At 52.7% G+C, this 21080-nt stretch overlaps 1 protein-coding gene across 3 annotated transcripts in view; it reads right to left on the reverse strand.

The window, feature by feature from the left end:
* DPYD (dihydropyrimidine dehydrogenase) overlaps nucleotides 1-21080 on the reverse strand; it is a 304605-nt gene that overhangs the window by 93311 nt on the left and 190214 nt on the right. For all 3 annotated transcript variants that reach the window (XM_084865337.1, XM_084865336.1, XM_084865338.1), the window contains one exon: nucleotides 12684-12899. In XM_084865337.1, coding sequence (XP_084721463.1) covers nucleotides 12684-12899 — 216 coding nt within the window. The remainder of the gene's footprint in view (nucleotides 1-12683; nucleotides 12900-21080) is intronic.

The raw sequence follows: 21080 nt of genomic DNA on the forward strand, positions 1-21080 counted from the left end.
ATCACTGACCAGAGGCCTGGTGCACGAATTCATGCACAGGCGGGGTCCAGCCAGCCGCCCCAATCTGGCCGAGCTGGCCAGAGGGAGGGTATGCAGGTCAAACTCCCAGTGGAAGGCACAATTTGCATATTAGCCTTTTATTATGTAGGATTAGACACCACTGCCTTCACATTCCAACCTGCGGCACGGGGGACCGTTTGTTCACCATTTGTCACCACACGTCAGCGGGGGAGGGGGCACTTCCTCCTCCTCAGGACTGAGATTTCCTTCCACAGCCGACCTCGAGGAGTGACTTAGATCCCATGGCGATGATCTCAGTGTTTGTGCCCAGTTAATTCGTCATGCAGTGTCACATCCTGCTCTGCTATGGAACTTGCCCCCTCAGAGGCTGGCTTTAGATTACAAAAAAAAAAAAAAAAAAAAATGTTCTTATTGATTTTTGAGAGAGGAAGGGAGAGGGAGACAGAAACACCGATGGAAAAGAATCATTGATCCATTGCCTCCTGCACACCCACTACTGGGGCTTGAACCTGCAACTGGGCATGTGCTCTGAGAACTGGACCGTGACCTCCTGGTTTCCAGGTCGACGCCCAACCACTGAGCCACACCAGCCAGGGGGTTAGATCTCATTTTAGGCTGGTTACAGGGCACTCACCCTTTAGAGCTCTGCACTGCACCTGACCTGGGAAATACCAGCATCTTCAGCTCCGGCTGAACCACGCGGCTCCTCTCCATGTGATAGTCAGATCTGCCGGATTTCTTTTTATGCAAACTTTTATCACAATAAGTAAAATTTTTATGTTCTCTCTCTCTGAGGAATAAAATGAAAAACAAAAACAAAAAATCTGAGCAGGTCAAAATGTAGAATATTTGGATTGCAGCCCTGACCTCTGTCTGAGTTTTCTCCCTCAGGAGACATGTCTTTAAAGAAGCAATTTCAACGCTTAACCTTGTATTCCTTTGCTAAATTCACTTTTCTTCTAGTTTGCATAATTTCCTTATAAATCTTCCAAGACTTTATAACCTAAGTCTCCAAATGAAATGAATATGCTTTTGCTTTGTGCTCAAAATAATGGTTATTTTTTTTTAAAGAAATTTCACATCATTTTTATATCGGTGACTTTGCATTTTAAAGTATTGCTTTAGAGCAGGTTGAAAAACACTTTGTTAAAATAGTAAATATTTTCATGTGCCATACCTGTATCTCCAAGGTTGATGCCAATTCAAAGGCATTTAAGAGAGTGCATAATGTGTATTTCTCTCTTGCTGTTTAAAAACATATAGTATTTACATAAATTCAAATTCTCCATGGAAAACAGTGGGAACAAAAAATACATATGCCTGTCTTACCACATACAGACACACATTTTATTTGCTTGGAGAGCAGAAAAAAAAAATGCCTTAATTTAATTAAGGACTTCTTTAATGTTCCATAGAAACCTAGCTTTGAGATGCTTAGAATTTCCCTTTGCTTTATTACATGCAAGTGCAAATCCGGGTTCACCGTGTCCCGTGCCTTTGCTTCCACTGCAGCCAAATGTCTTCTCCAAGGTCTCTCTCCCGATCCGCAGACAGCGCCGGGCCGCGGCACAGCGGCACAGCCGGCCACCTGCTGCAGGTGTCTGAGAAGCGTGCTGGGCGTGTGCCACCTTCACTGCGGGCACCTGTGCTCTCCAAGGGGCTCGTCTGGCCCACTTACAGGGTGAATTTCATGTGGTGTGTCAGCCACAGACAACGCATGGAGAGCAGCTGCCGCCCCTCGGCTGCCGAGGACAGACTCCCGAACCTTTTCTGTCTCAAGGCCTCGGATCTTGCCGGTAAAGCCATCACACATACTTGCATCCATTCAGAAATGAGTGAGTCAGGTACTGAAATATTCTGTATTTACAATTTACACCATTAAAAACAAAAGCTGGCTGCGCGGTACATTCCATATATGATGAAATGAAAATTCTCTTGTTGCAAAGAAACTTTCTTTTTGTCTTTAAAGTATTATCCAAACTCAAACTGTAATACCTAGATCATAAAAGGCTGTGGCTGTGATGCTGTAACGGCATCATGACCTGACAACCGGTCACCAGGCGGTGCATAGAGGGGGGCGGGTAAAGAAGGTGCAGGGTGCTGGACGGGGGAGAGGAGGGGTGTTGGGGAGCACGCACAGGTCCCCAGGTGACCAGTTGACCAGTGCGGGTGCTCCCACTGCGGGGGTGGGGCGGCGGTGCATGGGGAACGGGCAGCATCCACGGAGCACGTGAGGCGTCGGGGCGGTGGACATGGCCCTGAAGGCAGGGCGGCCTAGGGGACCCTCCACGCACACAGTTCAATCATGCGCTGGGCCTCTAGTGCCTAATACTGTACAGTGAACCGTGAGGCATACACTCAACATTAAATAACGAACTCAAAGTCTGTATGTGTTCTAATCAGTCATGATGATATTCTTAGGCTCTTATAAAAGAGGCATTTTCTTTAGAAGCATGGGATTATGGGACTGTCCTTCTAAAAAAATTGATTTCAGAGGGGAGAGGGAGAGAGAGATAGAAACATCAATGAGGAGAGAGAATCACTGATTGGCTGCCTCCCACACACCCCCTGCTGGGGTCCTGGTGTGCAGCCTGGCCTGTGCCCTGACTGGGAATAGAACCGTGGTTCTGGTTCTTGGGCCAACGCTCAGCCTCAGAGCCGCGCCGGCCGGGGGATATGTTTTTCCTCTGCCCATGTTAAAAGAAGGACCCGGAAGAGTAAAATGTGTCTGCACATCCACGTGACACCGAGCCTCAGAGCTGTGAGGGGCCGGCAGGCCGCCCAGTGTATGGTTGGGGCACTTTCTCCAGCCTCGCTTTCTCACGCGACTCCGGTTTCCGACGTGTCTCTGCCACTCACCTCCGGACGCTGCGGAGCGGAAACGGAGCCTGGGAAGAAGTGACAGCCCCTCTGTTTCCGGGAGGCCTGCCCTGTGGCCTCCCAGTGCCGCCCCAGCCCCGCGCCAGCCAATGCCGCCCGCGTGCCAATTACACAAGCTGCTTCCCAGACGTCAGACGCAAATTCCACAAGACTGCTGTGCGAGCTCCCCTAATTAGCCATCAGCTTAATTAGACAATTTACTGTGTAATTAGCAGGCAATTAGTCAACACCTCTCAGATCTTACTGACTGCGGTGACAGCCCTCCGTCTCCACGTTCCTCTGCACGGTGCCCGCTCCGGGCCGCAGCCTGGCGCCACGCACCGGGCAGGGACGCGGGGATGGGACCTGACCGAGGGGACGGCCCAGACGGAGCCTGTCCAGTCACTGAGCCGCTTGTTAACTTGGCTTTGTGAACACGGGCAGTCCTGTATATGAGGATGCTTCAGGTGCGCGCTCAGAAATGGCACCGGAACCCCCTGCTTGCCAGGCTTGAGCTCCCACTGTGAGGGGTGGACCCGCCCGAGCGCACTGTGAGCTGGGCACCACGGCTGGCTCTGTCCACGGTCCTGTGAGTAACGGTCTGGTCTGTGTGGACTGCGATTGGTGGACGTGGCTTGTTGGGGGGCTGCTGGAATGAGAATTTCCTGAGGCTCCCCAGGAGCATGAGATATTGTGGGAAGTTTTATTTCCGAGGAATGAAACCCCCGAGTTTCTGAGACCCCGTTTCCCTCCATCCGGCAGGAAAATGTCCGCTCGGTCCCCAGCAGAGCCCGCCAGCTAACGCCACGCGCAGCCCCGTCCCAAGCCAGGCCCTGCCTCAGCTGTGCTCCCAGCAGGCCGCTGCATGGGGTCCCAGGCCGCTGCGTGGGGTCCAAGGGCCGCATGGGTGTGGGGAGACAGGGAGGGCAGGAAGCAGGAGCGAGGCGAGAGGAACAAGAGACCACACTCCTTTATTCTGTGTTCCCACACTCTGCTGCTTGCGGAGGCTCCAGCCAGTGACCTCTGCTCCCAGGTTAGACTGACAGACAAGCACCTCCCCTGCGTCACCCCGACTGCACTGCCCATGCGCCCACCTTCCCTTTGCCGGACCCTTCCCCAGTGTCTGCGGGAACGACGGCTGGCTCCGGGGGGGGGGGGAGGGGGTGTGTGTGTGTGTGACGATGCACCTTCCTGGTGAAGCTGCCGGGGGCCATGCTGACCGTGTCTGGCCTCCCCTTGGCACTCCTCCTGTTATTAATATTAATAGCTAGCTGATGACACTGGTAACAAACCTGCTAGACTAAATCCCATTGCAAAGGGAGACCACTGTAATATCTGAATAACTAGTGTGACTTACTGTAAAAACCACCATTTAAAATGTGGGTAAGACATCCACGGAGGGAGGAAGAGCTGAAGAGCCCACGAATGCACTCCCGGAAAAGAGCCTAAAACGTTTCGGTCTGCTAAAGTTCAAGCTGCAAACATTCTATTCATCCAGGAAGGTGTAACTGTTCATCACCAAGTAGTGATATCAGTTTAATATTCATGCTCAATGACGTATTACATTTCAGCCTGGCTGGCGTGGCTCAGGGGTTGAGCACTGACCTATGAACCAGGAGGTCACGGTTCGATTCCTGGTCAGGGCACAGGCCCAGGCTGAGGGCTCCCTCCCCAGAGTGGCTCATCTTTGATATTTCCATCTCCCTCTCCCTTCCTCTCTGAAATCCATAAATCTAAAAAGAGACGTGTTACATTTCAAAGCACAGTAGTCTTGCCGATTCGAAAGGGAACTGGTCAACAGGCACTTCTCACTCCTTGGCTGGGCGGTCACAGAGGCTTCCGTTAGAGAGAGGACCCGCTGCCAGGTGAGCAGAATTCCGCAGCCGCCCAGAGAACAGAGGGAAGACAGACACTGGCCACAAGCCATGAGGCCCCGGGTGGTCACCGGCCTTTTCCTGTCTCCAGAGGAGGAGGAGGAGCTTAAAACGGTGGGGCGGCCACTTACGGCGCAGATGATGCAGGTGACGGGACGGCTGGAGGAGAAGAGACTGCGCGAGGGGGAGCGTGGGTGTCACTGAGCTGAGGAATGGGAGCTGCACTCTGATTAGCAGCGGCTTACAAAGCGAACTGTGTGATCCCCCCGCTGACCGCCTCGTGAGGCGCCTGCTGCCTGGACAATCACGGTTAAGCTCTGTGCCTGTTAATAGTGAGTATGAGGCCTCTCCCCATCTCTACAGCCACTAACGTGACGTTCAGTCTCCCTCTGCCTCCAACGAAGACCCAGCTCCCCTCCAAAACTGAGGGACAAGTATCCCAGGATCTCACTCACATACAGAATCTAATGAACAAAACAGATCCAGAGACATAGAAGCATAGGGGGTGGGTGGGTGGGGAGAGATCAACCAAAGACCTGTATCATGCATGCATAGCCCATGGACACAGACAGAGGGTGGGGCAGGCCTGGGGCAGGTGGCGGGTGGCTAGAAGGGGTCCACGTGGGGGAAGGGGCCATGTGTGATGCTCTCCACGCTGAAGATTTAAACGGAACCCAGCTGAGGGGAAGCACTGCCCAGTAAGGAGCCATCTTCGCATGGACCCTGCTGCCTGATGTTAACATCCAGCCCTCCTGTGTCTCCGCTCTCTGAACTTGAATTAGAGCCCATGTTTTCTGGAGCAAAGGTCACTCCTGCGTCTCTATGAATAGGACATGAGTAAGAGCTCTCAGGACCCGGCGCTGGTCCGTCACAGGGCACGGTGACATTTTAGATAAATTTAAACTTTAATTGAGGGAGGATCTGGCAGAAGAGCAATGATGAGTCATTCCAAACATATGGGGCGTCGTGGAAAGCTTCCAAAGGCTTAGGCAGAGCCGGAGGGAAAGGGCAGGGGCTTAGCTCCAGTGCGGGCGCAGCTGGGCAGGCCGGGCGGTGAGGGTACCTGGTGCATGGAAAGGCCATTCGGCTGGAGATTTCTCCACAAAACCGGCCACGGCCTCAGGCAGCGGATCGCGCCCGCCCGCAGGAGCAGCGGCGGCAGGGCTGCAGGCCCTTGTAAGTCAAAAGGAAAAGGAGCCGAAGGAGAATTGCAGTTTTAAAACGGGAAGCCTCCCAACCCAGGGTGAGCACATATGTCTTCTTAGAAACGTTTTCATTGATTTTAGAGTGAGGAACGGAGAGGGATACAGAGAGGAACATCCAGGAGAGAGAAACATCGTTCGGCGGCCTCCTGCACGCCCCCTACTGGGGATCAAGCCCACAAGCTGGGCCTGTGCCTGAACGGGAACTGACCAAGGACCTCCTGCTCCACAGGTCGTCGCTCAACCACTGAGCCACATGGGCCAGGCAGTGCGTAAGCCTTTAATAAAAACCTGACAGTGAGACAATCACTGGGTTTTGTACTTCAGGTTTTTAAGGGAGCGTAAGAGCATGCCCACACAGTAATGACTACAATAGACTACAAAGGCAGGAGGCACACTGCGATCCAAGCCGCATGAATTCCAACCGAAGACCGTACCACCCAAACCTACCCAGAAGGCGGATAATTTTAATCGGTTAAATGTATAATCTGGGAAAGAATGATGTGCAACAGGACAAGGGTGGAATCGATTTAAGCAGCAGGGTTTTACTTTGAGGAAATTTCCTTTAGCTATTAAGTATGAGAATTTTCCATGGACCCTGACACCAATTGCTTACAAGACAAACCAAGCAAAAAGGAACTGAGTAAGAGGTATTTTCAGGTTCAGGTGCGGTTCTCCCACCCGCCACCCACATCCAATCGTACACGTCGATTTACACTATTAAGAAGTCTGTGTGAGTCGCCCCTCGTACACTCTACCAAAATGAGTAACTAATTAACAAGTGTGAAATCACCGCCTGAAATAGGAAAAAAGCGAAGACATAATTATATTGGAAAATTGATCGGCCTGCTTCGTAGTCAAGTAGCCCAAAATGTGAAATAAAGGTTAAAAAAACCCCACTCAAAACCAAACGCTGAGGGCGATGTAGGTAGCTTTAATAACGTACCCGGTTAAAAATACAGGCGGCTACAATGAAAGGATTTACACTTACTGCTAGAAGCACACGCGTTTCTCTCTGTGTGGAGACATCATCTATAGTTTTCTATTCAACAGACCAAGTCTGGGACCCATGGCGTGGTTCCAGATGGTAACTGGTTTAGAGCTTTGGGGAGTGATGGGGAGCAGCTTTTATCACGCATTCTAATTTGCAAGATTGAGCTTCAGTATTGCACGTGTGCACACCAAAGGGCGTGAAAACACACACTTTGTTTTGTCACTGAAGCAACCACGATTGCTTCCTAGAAGAACTGGCGAAATAGCCTTGAACATTGGGACGAAATCTCTCCCAGAAGGACTGCTTGCAAACGGCAGCCTTCGGATAAACCCATCCTTCGCCACTGGACCATGAGTCCCTCCTATGGATGTCAATAAAATAAGTCTGAGTCACAAACGAAAGCAACTAGCTGGGTGAATGTCAAACTGTTCCTATAGAAACTATTTGTAGTTTTAGGATTCCAACATCTCCTAGATGAGACATTTATAAAGAATATGTTTATATATTTATAATTCTTCATTTTTATGCGTAGGTTTACATCAGGAGACGATACCTCTCTCTACTCGGAAATTGGTGACAGACCGAATTGGAAACTAGCACTATAGCAGCAGAAATAATGCACTGGGCTGCTGTTCCTCTGTGGTTTCATAGACTTTCATGATAAGATCATGGAGAAACTCAGTGATAAAATAAATGTTTCAGATGTAACATCTTAATCAATAAAAAAATTTTTAAAAAGTCTAGGTCTTTATTTCTAAAGCGCACTGCAAAAGTAACTGTGCTTCTTCTGTACTGTAATCCAAACAGAGGCACCCTGCCTCGAAACCATGATTATGCAACATGTTTGTGAGATGTTTCCTAACAAGTCTGAGTGTTATTTTCAGCATGTTCAGTCCTGACGATGTTACCCCCGCGTTGGCGCCTGGCTGCCAGGTGCTCGGGGTTTGTGCCGATGTGGGCAAGTGCAATCACATGGCCTGCGCAAAGCCACGTGGGAGAACGGACCGCCTACACGGTGACAAGCCTGCAAATCTTGCTCTGGGCAGGACAGCAGACACTTTGGGAGGAAAACAAAAGGGGAGGCTGCCGACAGGACAAGGGAGCTCTCCCCGCTCAGAGGCTCTGTCGTGGGGAGCTGTGGTTCCAATCAGAGGCCTGCAGCCATTCATTCACCGCACACGTGTGCCTGGCGCCTCCCCCTCCGTCACACCGTCCTCGCACGGGGCTGCAGCAGCGAGCAGGGAAGACCACACCCCTCTCCTCATGGAGTCTGAGAGTTTACATCTCACGGCTGAGACAGAAGACGGACCCTCAGCCAGAGTGGTGATTCCACGTGACGCTCAGTGCAGCCAGGGAGAAGCCAGCCCAGAGGCAGGCTGGTCCTCACACCCGCCCAGCCCTGCCCGGGGTCTCCAGGCGGTCAGCCCTGCAGAACCCACAGATCGCTGGCTGTGGTGGGCTGGCATGCAGCGGTGGGTGGCGAGAGCGGCCCCCGGTGGAGTGGCAGAGTCAGTGGCGAGGACACTGGTGGTGACCAATAGAGGCCGGCATTCCTCAAGAGCCCGTGCAGCAGCACAGGCTGCGTTGCCCCAAGAACAGCCTGTCCCGTGCCCCTGGCAGATCCAGGAACAGCTCTCTCTTCTGCCAGGGCCACGGACACAGGGCCTCACAAGGCCCACGTCCCGTCCTGACCCTGCGCAACGCTGACTCTGTCCCCCCAGCACTCTCTGCCCTTTCCTCCTCTGTAAGGCTCACTCAACAGCCTGTCTGCCTGCACCACCCTGCGCTTAGAATGCCCGGGCACGTGTCCTGCCAACCTGGGCACAGGCCCTGGCCATGTTCACATGTATACACACCCTAGAAAGAAACACAGGATGTGCGCATTTAAAACCGGCCTTTCTGCCTCTAATTGGGAGCATTATTCAGAGCAGCCGATGTTCCAGGTGTTAACTATCTGTTCACACGACTTTAAAAAAAAAGAAACCATCAGTGTACCGCCGCCTGAAATCTATGCGCTCATTTACCCCCTCGCTGAGACGACAGATATTTATGACGCATTTATCACACTCTTCCCGGACACAGGGATTGTGCATGAGGTTGGATTTGATGGAAACAGCTACAATCAATACTTTGAGTCCAAAGAAATAACGAAGAGCCTTTAATGTTTCTCAGTGTTTACCTTCCAGTGTTTTATGTTGAGACTCATCCTGTGTTCACCTACTTATCCAATCATTGGACGTTATTAAAATGACATATATGCACCTAAGACATTTTGTTACGAAAAGTCAATCCCAAGTTCTCTAATATCTAAATACAACTTACAAACAGGATGAAATTTCGCTTAGGCTCGAACGTGGGTTAGGAGGGTGACAGGCGCTTCTTGATTTATGTGTGGTGTGGTGAAGGTATCTGCAAGCTGTAGTTAGATGTTATATGTTTGCAGTATGTAATGTGTAGCTGCCTGAGATGAAAAGAAGTTACCATGTAATTAACAAAAACAAAAATTTTTAATGTTTTTATTGATTTTAGAGAGAAGAAGGGAGATGGAAAGAGAGAGAGAAACATCAAGGATGAGAGAGAATCATTGGCCGGCTGCCTCTTGCACGCCCCCTACTGGGGATCGAGCCTGCAACCTGGGGATGTGCCCTGACCGGGAAGCCAACCGTGACCTCCTGGTCCACCACGGGCCAGGCAAAGACAAACGCTTTGATTTCCTGCCAGCAGAACGTGAACACAGGCCGGGAGTTTGTTCTTGTGCCCACTGAGCAATCCTAACTTCCCAGTGACACGCAGCATTTCTCTGGAAGGTCCCGAGAGTTTAGCTGAAACCGAGGTAGGCAGATTGATTTCTCTCCCACTTTTTCAACGTGTGCACTTGAACTCAATCTGCACTTACACGGGAGCAATCTGTAATTGTGTTTGCAGTTGTACGTGTCTTTATGGCGGCACTGTGGATGCCAGCCTTCGAAAGCGCGAACAGGACCGGGAGAGGGGAGCCGGGATGTGGGGACACTGTGGGGATGGCTGCTTTGGGGAGGAAGCATCTTCGATGCCATTGAACAAAAGCAGACACAGATCGCTGTACAGCTGACACGAAGCCTCTGACCGCTCGCCTCCCTAAAGCCAGGCCGCCATTACCAGGCCGCGCAGGGAGCCTGACGGGGTTTCTCTGGGGGGAGAGCAGGGGCGTCGTCTCCCTGGAGGCCCTGGTCTCCGTGCCACAGCCTGTGAGGCCTCCATCGGCCCTGAGAAACGCCGAGAGCACAGCAAGGTCTCCGGATGGAAATCAAACGCATGGAGCAGACCCCCCCTCCCCCGCCTTACGGGGAGAGGTAAAGGAGTCCCTGAACACATCTGCTGTAGAAACCAGCGCCAGCCAGCTGTCCGCCTGGGGAGCCCATACCCGCCTCCCCGCCCCCAGCAGGACAGGACGCAGCTCCAGCCCCGCCGCCAGGCCCTCCTGTCTGTGCCCTGTAACCTCCCGCTGGCTCGCCGTGTCTCTGTCCTGTGCGGGCGCGGCCAACGGCGCTGCATCAAAACCGTGTCCTGAAATATTAATATTTCCTGTGATAACAAAACGCCGCCGAGTGACCTCTGCCGTGGGGAGAGCATCCGCACTGCAAATGCCAGGATTCTGCGTGTGAACGCCCGCTGAGCAGAGTCCTGAATGGGCACAATGAGCGGCCGGCCGGGGCGCAGCTCAGCCGCTGTGCTCTGACGCCACACACAGGCAGGGGCGCGCACCCCGGGAACGGCGGCTTCTGTGGGGGCTGTGTGTACACCCCCGGGCGGTACACGCAGCATCTCAAACGTGAGAAGGCACCAAAGCCCAACAGGCAATTATCTATTCACAACAGGCGCCGTCACTAGCGAGGGGCAACATGAGAAACCAATAATAATAATAATAATAATACCGAATCTCCACGAGGCCAGCAGGCTGGCTGGCTGAAGCCGGTGTGGAAAATCACTGCTTTGAGAGGGGCACTCTGTAACCCATGGCGACAGCATCGCTCCGGTCGGCATGAGCTGCGCAGACACCGTTAGGACAGCCTGGCACGGACACTGTGTCCCCACCTCCAGACGGGGGACAGTGCGCGGCCTGACCCCACCCTCTGGTTTGGGGGCCAAATTTAATTTGCGTTTGCTCATCACTGTCCTTCCGCAGCGGCGCCGCAGACTCCAGGAAAGAGAGATTAAGTTCCAATGAGAGGGCCGGAGGGAGGGCGCGGCCACAGTGGCTTCTGCGGCCGGGCCTAACGAGGGAGCTGCCCCGGCGGCGGGAGGAGACGGCGCCCGGATCGATGCCTGTCGCTGTGGAGTGAGGGCGGGTGTCCCTGATAAATCCGAACTCCATTCTGCTCCAGAGCAAACACTGCTGCCGTGGCTCGTCTACGTGTGCTTTATTTTGGCCACGCTTCCTCAGGAGTCCCCCGTGAGCAGCCCGCTTGGGCTCACATATAAACATGCTAAAGGCCTGTGACGGATGCTGCTGTTAAACCTTTGACGAGGCCTCTGAGCCCTCCATAAAGGATGGACCGAAACAAAGACAAATATGGGATCAATGTCCCACAAGGTTGAGAACAATCAACTAAGAATATTCTACAGCTTAATTCGCTGCCTTCCATGTGTTTATACCCGTTGCTTCAGCAAAGTATTTCCAAATAGTCAGCCAATATTCTGTTGGAAAAACCACCTCCCTCTAGCTGCTTAAACAGAATACATTTACGGAGTCTGTTCTCACGCCTTGGTTTCCTGATGTCTGGGCTCCTCCGGTTTTCCCGGGGGAGACAGCTGCGAGGGCGCCCACCACTGAGCTTCTGAGGGGCCGCAGCGGAGGGAGCTTAATGGGCCCATTTGTTCTCTGCAATTTCCTTTGCCCGAGGACAGGGCTGATTTAAATAATGATACTCTCTGCCTAGTCACCAGATCCCCCCATTCCTACACATTAATTATGACTAACTACCAGTGAGCACTAAGCACATCAATAGATGCGCATTTAAAATTTCATCAATAAAGGTTTCCGAAATGTTTGGTTCCCTGCTCCTTCCTGGGTCACAGCGGGGAAGGAGGCGGACCCCTCTCACTGGGGTCCCCCCCTCCCCGCCGCGTGCTTTGTGTCCTTTAAAAAGCCGCTCCAGCCTGGCCCTGTGGTTACTTTCTTCCAGGCCTGGCGCCGGTGGCGAGAGCACAGCCCACCGAGATGCCAAAGGAAACTCAGGCCGCTGTGTTCGGGGAAAGTGTCTGAGTTTAAAAATCCGAGAAAAAGCTGCGTGTGAGCAGCACCAATGACTTACCCCGAGACTCCTTCCGATAGGAACTAGATCCGGGGTGACCTGCGGACCCCCCCCCCCACCTGCCCCCGCCCCCGTCTCCCTAACTGTGAGGGGCCCATGTCCTCATTCACACGCCCAGAAATCACAGAAGAATCAGTAAGAACTCATGCGATGGCGATGCTTACATGAGACAGCTGCTCACGTGATACTTATAGCTTGATGTTTACTAGACAAAACAAAATGATAAACAGATGCTCTCTCCCACCTCTCGCCCCACTCACACCCCCAGTTTCGATGGCAAAAGGAAGAGAAGGAACGTTCAGACCAATGTGAGCTCCTAGGTCTCGTCTGGTAGTTCCATAACAACGCTCAGGGCTTGGTCAGAAAAACCCTCCCCGCCAGGGCTGACGCCCCCCGGGGAGTCCAGCCAGACCCGGGACCGGCCCCGGAGCAGCCTTACCTTGTCCAGGGAGAAGGTCTTGGTCAGCGCGAAGCCCCAGCCGGCCTCGAAGGCCCTGCGGATCATCGTGGTGCTGGTGGCGGGCGTGGCGCTGGCCAGGCCGAACGGGTTGAGGAACCGCAGCCCCGCCATCTCCACGCTGATGTCCACCAGGTCGATGGGCGTGTGGAAGAGGGGCAGCGCGGGGCTGGCGGGCACGGCGGCTGCGTGCTGGGCCTGCGGGAGAGCGAGCAGCGGGTTGGTCTGAGTCATCACTGATCTTCCTCCATCACCTTCCGCAAAACCCAGCATCTGACTGCGTGTAGTTCATTTTTTTATGTTTATGATCGCAGAGAAGAAGGAAGAGGGAGAGGGAGAAAGGGAGACAGAAACATCAATGATGAGAGAATCACAGATCGGCTGTCTCCTGCACGCCCCCTACTGGGGATGGAACCCACAACCTGGGCGTGTGCCCTGACTGGGAATGGAATCATGACCTCCTGGCTCATAGGCCAACCACTGGGCCACCCAGCCGGCTGGATTCGAATAGTTTATATGGTCTGTTTACAAGGATGAAAACCGAGAAGGAGTCTGCTAGCAGTGAGCCAAACCATATGATACCATCTCCCCTCATGGAACGGGCAGCTAGAGAGTAACCATGGAAACCCAGCCCATACCGACAAGCTCTCCATTTGAAACCACACTGCAATGGGAACCCAATGAACACAATTTCAGGAGGTGTCCCCCCGGTCCCATGAACCAGCCTTTCGAGTTGAACGTGTGAAGCTGGCCTTGCTGCGGAGAGATGGGCCAAGGCGCCAGGCTGCCAAATGCCGTTTCCCGGCTCTCCCCGCTGCTCGGGAGTCCGGGGGAGCCACCTCGGCGCCTGGCTCTCCTCCTCCGTGTGGCCGGCACAGCGGCAGGGAGTCTGCTGCCCGCCTCCCGCCTCACGGCCACCCGGGACAGTGAGCGCTCAGGGGGACGTTTAATGTGGAAGGAGGGTCACATCTTATGTGCATGACGGGGCTTCTCTCTTCTGAAACCACACAGCTACCACACAGGCACCACACAGCTACACAGGCACCACACAGCTACCACACAGGTACCACACATGTACCACACAGCTACCACACAGCTACCACCGAAATCACCAGTGCGAAGGCACGTGACACTAATGCACCTCGTATGACTAGAAAGACTTCCTAGAAACACTTGTGCGACGTGTGCGGCACGGGCACATAGTAGGTGGTGCTGGACCTGTCGCCCTTTCCTGGAGATCTCATGAGGCCTTAGGCTCGTCAGGTGTCTGTCTGTCTCCCTCTGTCTCCCCCTCCCTCCACCCATGTGAGCTCCTCAGCTTATAGGATCCCAGTTGAGATTAGGGCTCCTCCCTGTCCCACACTTTCTTTTATCTATTTTCTATTTTTTAAGTATATTTTTATTGATTTCAGAGAGGAAGGAAGAATAAGAGAGAAACATCAATGATGAGAGAGAATCACTGATTGGCTGCCTCCTGCACGCCCCCTACTGGGGACAGAGCCCACAACCCAGCATGTGCTCTGACTGGGAAACAAACTGGGGATCCTTCAGTCCACAGGCCAATGCTCTAACCATTGAGCAAAACCGGCGAGGCGAGTCTCACACTTTCTAGTCTCATCGGCTTCCCCTCGCACCATCTTACGTCTGTCTGGTAAACCACGTACAACTTCTCAAACAAAGCTGCAGCAGCAACGCCTTTATACATTTTGACTTTCCCCTACAATGCTCTCTCCCGCCTGGCTCTTCTGCTCTGAGCATCCCACCCTCTCCTTCAGAGCCGGTCCTGTGGGCCTCCCCACGGGAAGCCCCCCTGGCTACCCACAGGCGAAGTGGTTCCCTTACCCCCTCCACTCATGTCCTCGTGGGCGTGCCTCTCCCTAGCGGGATTTGGGCATCTAGGATGGCACATGCCAGAAAGAAACTCAAACTATGTTTTCCTACTTTTTATTTACTGTATCGGGGGGGCCCTGGTTAACAACACTGCCCAGATGTCAGGTGCACAACTGCACACCCATCATCTGCTCCTGCGCTGCGTGTTCCCACCCCAGTCAACACTATCCCCCTCTACCCTCCTCCCCCGCCCCGCCCGGCAATCACCACAAATCACCACAAATCACCACAAATCAAGTCTAGTGACCTTGGGTGCCTAACCCCTTTTCTTACCTCAGTTTCTAATAAGATGAGAGTCCGTTTAGAGGAAATAATGAGCAGCATTCCAGATACACAGAAGTCCATGAAATTCTAAGATTGTAACGTGGAATCAGTAACATTCCACTCTACCTCCGGAAGACACTGTTGGCTTTAGCAAAGGCTCTCCAAAGCGCCACCCAGTGGGCACGGTAAACACTGCTCCAGCAAAGATTATGTACCTGTATGCACGCTATGAGGCACTCAGGTAGAGTCCGTCTAAACATGCTATAATGCAGTCACATAGAGCGAGTCTTCGCATGCTATAATGCACTCATGCAGAGTGACGTAAGCATTCATGGGCTTCACACGTTGTCCAGATCCTGCTTAACATCAATCATTTTTCCTTCCTCCATAATTTTTAACTTCCAGCTTAGAATATACTCCTTTGGTTGCAAGAAGGAAACCAGCCGCAGGTGGTGACTGGGAGGGCCCAGAAGTACCTCCTGAAGTCCGAGCAGGAGTGAGGCGGGGCCGCCATCAAGGGCAGAGCCCCGTGGAGAGGCCCCTGGCCTGCCCTCCCTCGCTCCTCCCTGACCCGCTCCCAGCTCATCCTGCCGCTGCCACTGGGCCTCCTCTGCTCCTCTACCCCGAACAGTTGATCATTTGTAGGTCATACCCAGTTATTTTTTAACCCTACATACTAAACACACCCAGAGAGTCCATCCAGACAGTGTGGCTCAGTGGTTGAACATTGACCTATGAACCAGGAGGTCAGGGTTCGATTCTCAGTCAGGGCACATGCCCGGGTTGCAGGCTCGATCTCCAGTGTGGGGCATGCAGGAGGCAGCCGAGCCGTGATTCTCTCTCATCACTGATGTTTTTGTCTCTCTCCCTCTCCCTTCCTCTTTGAAATCAATTAAAAAATAAATAAATAAAGCACGATAAAAAAAAAACAAACATTTGGGGAATTTTTAAAATGTTGTTGTTCTGGCCAGATAGGCTCTGTCCTTCCCTCGGAGTCTCTCAGAGCAGGACTTGCACATCAGTAACCTGTTTTTGTTTCTGTTTCTTAAAATCTCGCCAGCGTGACCCAAGGCTGGGAACCACTGTGCGCGCTGCTCACCGCTCTTCACCGTTCCGAAATCTCAAGCGAGACATTCCGAGGTCTGCCTCCTCCCGAGGGCAGACTGCGGGTCCTTCCCGAGGAACAGAGCGCTCCTGGGAGCCAGCGGACACTCCGGGAAGGACTCGGGGGGCGGGCCCGAGCTGCTTACACAGTAGTTAATCTGACGGCCATCAGTCCCTTGTCCAAATGTCAAGGTCCCCGTGAAAACAGGGCGCCCCCTCCTCTCAGAGTCAACGACACACCTGTCTGTTTGCAAAGTGGACACTCCTGCCAGGCCCGGGGCAAACACATTTGTTTGTACTTTGCTCGCTTTTTAATCACAGCTCTTCAAAGTAGGCGTCATTCCTCCTGGGATGAGGAAGCCAGGCTCCAGCAGGTAAGCAGCGCGGCCAGAGATAAGCAGCTAATGAGGGAGCGAGCGAGGCGGGACTGGAAGACTCCGTGGACTGCATGATAGCTGCCCCGACTGACAGAATATCACTTCTCCAGGTATCCGTGTCATCAGATGAAAACTGACCAGAAAATCATTCATGATGGCTCCACTGAACATATGCGAGTGCCCCCCCCCAATCTGTACACACATCCTACCTGTACACCCACACACATTACCTGTACACACCCACCTGTACACACACCCCCCACACACACTACCTGTATACCCCATACCTGTACACCCCCACCTGTACACCCACACCCACTACCTGTACACACCCACCTGTACACCCCACACCTGTACACACACACATTACCTGTACACACACCCCACCTGTACACACACTCCCACCTGTATATACATACACACATACTACCTGCATACACCCTTACCTGTGCATATATACATATACACACCCCCACCTGTACACACACGCGCACACACACACACACACTGAAAAGTCTATTAAAAATTTAAAAAACGTATGCCGATCAGACATAAGATCAATCCTACTTCCTTTCCGTTGAGAACAGAAATAAAACAAATAGAACCCGAACTACCAAGGCCCATGATGACGTTGTTCCACCATCCCCTCCCCCGGGCCCCTCCCGTTACCCTGGCCGGGCATGGGCTGACAGGGAAACATGCACGTGCAATGGCTGTTATCGGGGGGGAAAAGCAAACCGCATCATAACCGGGATTCCGATTGCATTCCCCTGATTTGTTTGACTGGGATTGCTTTTGTTTTAGAAAAGCGGCCGCGGGCGGTGCTCCATGTGACTGAGGGAGGCACCGCCGGCACCTGTTCCTGCTGTGAAGCCCGGCGGCTCCCCTCCCTCGTCCTCCTTCACTGTGAGGCGGCTCCACGGGCCATGGGGCAGCTGCGAGGAATCCCAGCCCGGGAGCTGCTGACGCCGGATGAGCCAGGGGCTGGGTTAATCACTAATTAAGTCCAGCTCCTCTCCTCGCCTTTTGAAGAAATATCTATGGAGGGGAAGGAACGAAAACAACTTGCAAAGGAGAAATTAATCTGGAGGAAAAGGCCCAGGAACAGGGAGTGTAATTATAACGTAAAATCAGATTCCGTCCCTCCACTCTGAGGCGACTGCTCATAATGGAAACTTCAGAAAGACGAGGCGATAGAAATGTCTCTACAAATAACGACCCCGTTTTAGTCAGCTTTAGGAGACAGTCACGTTGTCTGTAACGATATTGTAACCTGAGCAGTGAAGAAGGGCACAAAATTAAATTATCTTCATGCAAATCACTGGCACCTTTTCTCCACTGAAACCCTCCCTCTGCCCCATGATCGCCCTGAGCAGCTTAGGCCGCACCGTTTACGAAGCACCTACTGTGCACCAGGCAATGGCACCGGTGCTGGTGCTCAGCAGTGATCAAAGGACATTTTCTGGTCTCATGATCTTTACAGTTAAAGTGTGATGGTGGGCCAGGACGGAGACAAATAACCTCCCGACTGGGGTGGCTCAGTGGTTGGGGTCGACCTATGAACCAGGGGGTCATGCTTGTATTCCTGGTCAGGGCACATGCCCAGGTTGCTGGCTCCATCCCCTGTGCAGGAGGCAGCCTATCCATGATTCTCTCTCACCATTGATGTTTCTGTGTTTCTCTCTCCCTTCTTCTCTGAAATCCATAAAAATATTTTTTTAAAAACACACACACATAAAATACAGCAATGTGTGTGTGTGTGTGTGTGTGTGTGTGTGTGTGTGTGTGTGTGACACTGTCATTTATAACAAAACATTGCTTTGGGATGTACGAACTTACTCCCAGCTCTGTGAGCTGCTCTAACAAGTTAATTGAGCCCAGGGAGGGGCGGTGGGAAGCTCTGATGGACAGCCCGCCGGTCCGTCAGATGTTCCGTCAGATGTGCAGGCAGCAACCTGGACGTGGGCTTGGCACCCTGTGGAGGGAGCCATTGGGACTCCGATCTGGAGTTGGTCGGGAGCACAGGTGAGAACCGGGGCTTGTCACAGGCCTCTTGTGGGACTGACCCCTCACCTCCAGGAAGACACTGTTAGCAGCGAGTTAAACTGTAGGACACCCGTGGTCCTGATCATTGCTTGCTGGTGTGCGGAACCTGCCTCCCAACACCAGCACACTGGAGTTGGATCCAGAAACCCCAAACAGTAGGTCTTTAAGTGGGTTATGCTCAGAAACAGGATGCGGGGTATGTGGGCTGGGCGTGGCGTGGGTGGGCTGGGGCGGGTCTCCCTGAGGCCTCTGCCCTGAAACAGCATCTGAGCAGGTCCCAGGAGGAGGTGCCTGAGTCACTGATGCGCCAAGAGAATTCTCTCTTTAGGTCGGACTTTGAAATGAATGAGCCAACGTTCCCGCTGAGCTTCAGCAATAACACTGGCTTCCCGCACCTCCCCCTGGAGGTAGCATCATCCAATGAGGAAGCAGCACGCGGCCCATGGCACAGAGCTCCTGCGTCATGCACCCATGGGTGTTTGAAAGATTTTTTAAAATATATTTTTATTGACTTCAGAGAGGGAGGGAGAGGGAGAGAGAGAAAGAGAAACAATGATGACAGACAATCATTGATCAGCTGCCTCCTGCATGCCCCCTTACTGGGGATGGAGCCTGCAATGTGGGCATGTGGCACATGGCCTGACTGGGAATCGAATCCTGACCTCCTGGTTGATGTTCATAGGTCGACACTCAACCACTGAGCCATGCCGGCCAGGCCCAAGGGTGTTTTAGAAGGAAAGAATCATGAATGGGCTTTAATAAATGACTTGTCAGTTAGCCAAGGGTCCCCCCAAATAATACCTAACATGTTTACAGCATTTCTAAGGTGTCAGTCAGGAAGGTAACAATAACTGTGTCCACAGGGTGACCCTGGGAGACAAGATGTCAATGTCGATGGCCTGGTGCCTGGCACAGGGTGGTGTTGGCAGTGTGTCCACAGAGCACACAGGGGTGGAGCGGTGGAGGTGAGAGTGCTGGAGGGAAGTAAAGGAGGCTGACATTTCAGAACAGTGACAGCAGCAGCCTCAAACCCGGGACCTGGAACAAAACGCTCAACACTGGAAGTCAACAACCTACCGGCGGCTCTGGTGCGTGTGCTGACCCCTATGCCCGTGTTTCCGGGAGAAGGCTATAAACCAGGTGAAGGTGGGGACAGGATGCCGGGAGGAAACCAGGTAGTGACACACAACCCTGTCAGTTAGGCTATTTTATATATATATATATATATATATATATATATATATATATATATATATATATATATATATTGATTTCAGAGAGGAAGGGAGAGGAAGAGAGATAGAAGCATCAATGATGAGAGAGAATCATGGGCTGGCTGCCTCCTGCACACCCCACACTGGGGATAGAGCCCACAACCTGGGCATGTGCCCTGACCCAATCAAATGGTGATCTCCTGGTAGATGCTCAGCCACTGGAGCCAGTTAGGCCTTTTTAAACCTCACGGATCTCATCTTTAAGACACCTGTTGTGGGCCCTGGCCGGGTAGCTCAGTTGGTTAGAGCATCGTCTGATACACCCAGGATGTGCTTTGGTCCCTGGTCAGGGCACATAGGAGAAGCAACAAGTGAGTGCATCACTAAGTGGAATAACAGACTGACGTTTTCCCTCTTCCTTTCTCTCTTCAAATCAATAATAAAAACAACCACCCCCGGATGTGAATGAAGGGTGGCCGTGAGGCTCGGAGAAGGTCCCTGGAGTGGGACTGCATGCTGTCTCAGCGTGGAGGGTGAGGTGCCCATGGGCAAGGCCAGAGCAGGTCAGGGAAGCATCTGCTAGACTTCCGGTTCCAGGCACTGCCTGCGTCTGCATCTGTTCCAGCGGATCCGTTATAACCCGTATGTGACTCAACTTGACCCACAGCTGAAGACAGACACAATTCTGGTTAAAACTTCCACTGGACCATTTGCATTGGAATGTACCTCCCCGGCAAAGGAAAGGTTCGGCGCTTGGTTCTCCGGTGGCATTGTCATTAGCGCCAGGAAACCCTCGGCATCAAGGAGCCCAGATGCAGCAGGGAATCCTCAGCACCCGGAGCCATGGGCCGCCTGCGAGTTGCCAATGTCTCTCCTTCTCTCTCAGCTCAGAGTCAGGCTCTGTCCGGCGTGGGCTGGATTTTCAGGTTTATTTCCCCCGACCCGTTCTAATCCTGCGCGATCTGCCGGAAGTAGCCATCTGCCAATCTGCCGCTATACAGGTAAGGAGATAGTCTGCCCTCATGGAGACCGTTTCACTTCTAACTACTCTCAGGTCAGACGCTGCCTCTTAATAAGGTTTGGAACCCTACACGGAGCCACTGAAAGGCATAAAAATCGCTTGTTAGTCACGGCACTTTTTCTCCCGTCACCAGCTCGCTGGCTTTGTTTTGATGGCTCCATTAGCTACAGGCTCCTTCTTCCTCTTCCTGATGCCCTCTTACAACAGAGGTGTTGTATCAAAAGGTAAATCCCCCTTCACACCCACGAAGCTGCATCACCGCCGGAATGTTTAATAGGAACATGGCGTCATGGCTCTGATACTTAATACGTATTTTAAAACGCTACCAGGGTGGACACCAAAAACCCACCTGGATGTGCCACCCGAGCGGCCAGGTCTGCCGGGGGCATTACGGGCCGATGGAATGTCTGTTTACAAGCTCCTGCCATGGACTTCAGGCCTCAATGACTGAGAGCACATCTGA

Source organism: Pipistrellus hanaki (assembly GCF_964339955.1).
Source record: "Pipistrellus hanaki genome assembly, chromosome: 18".
Lineage (NCBI taxonomy): Eukaryota > Metazoa > Chordata > Mammalia > Chiroptera > Vespertilionidae > Pipistrellus > Pipistrellus hanaki.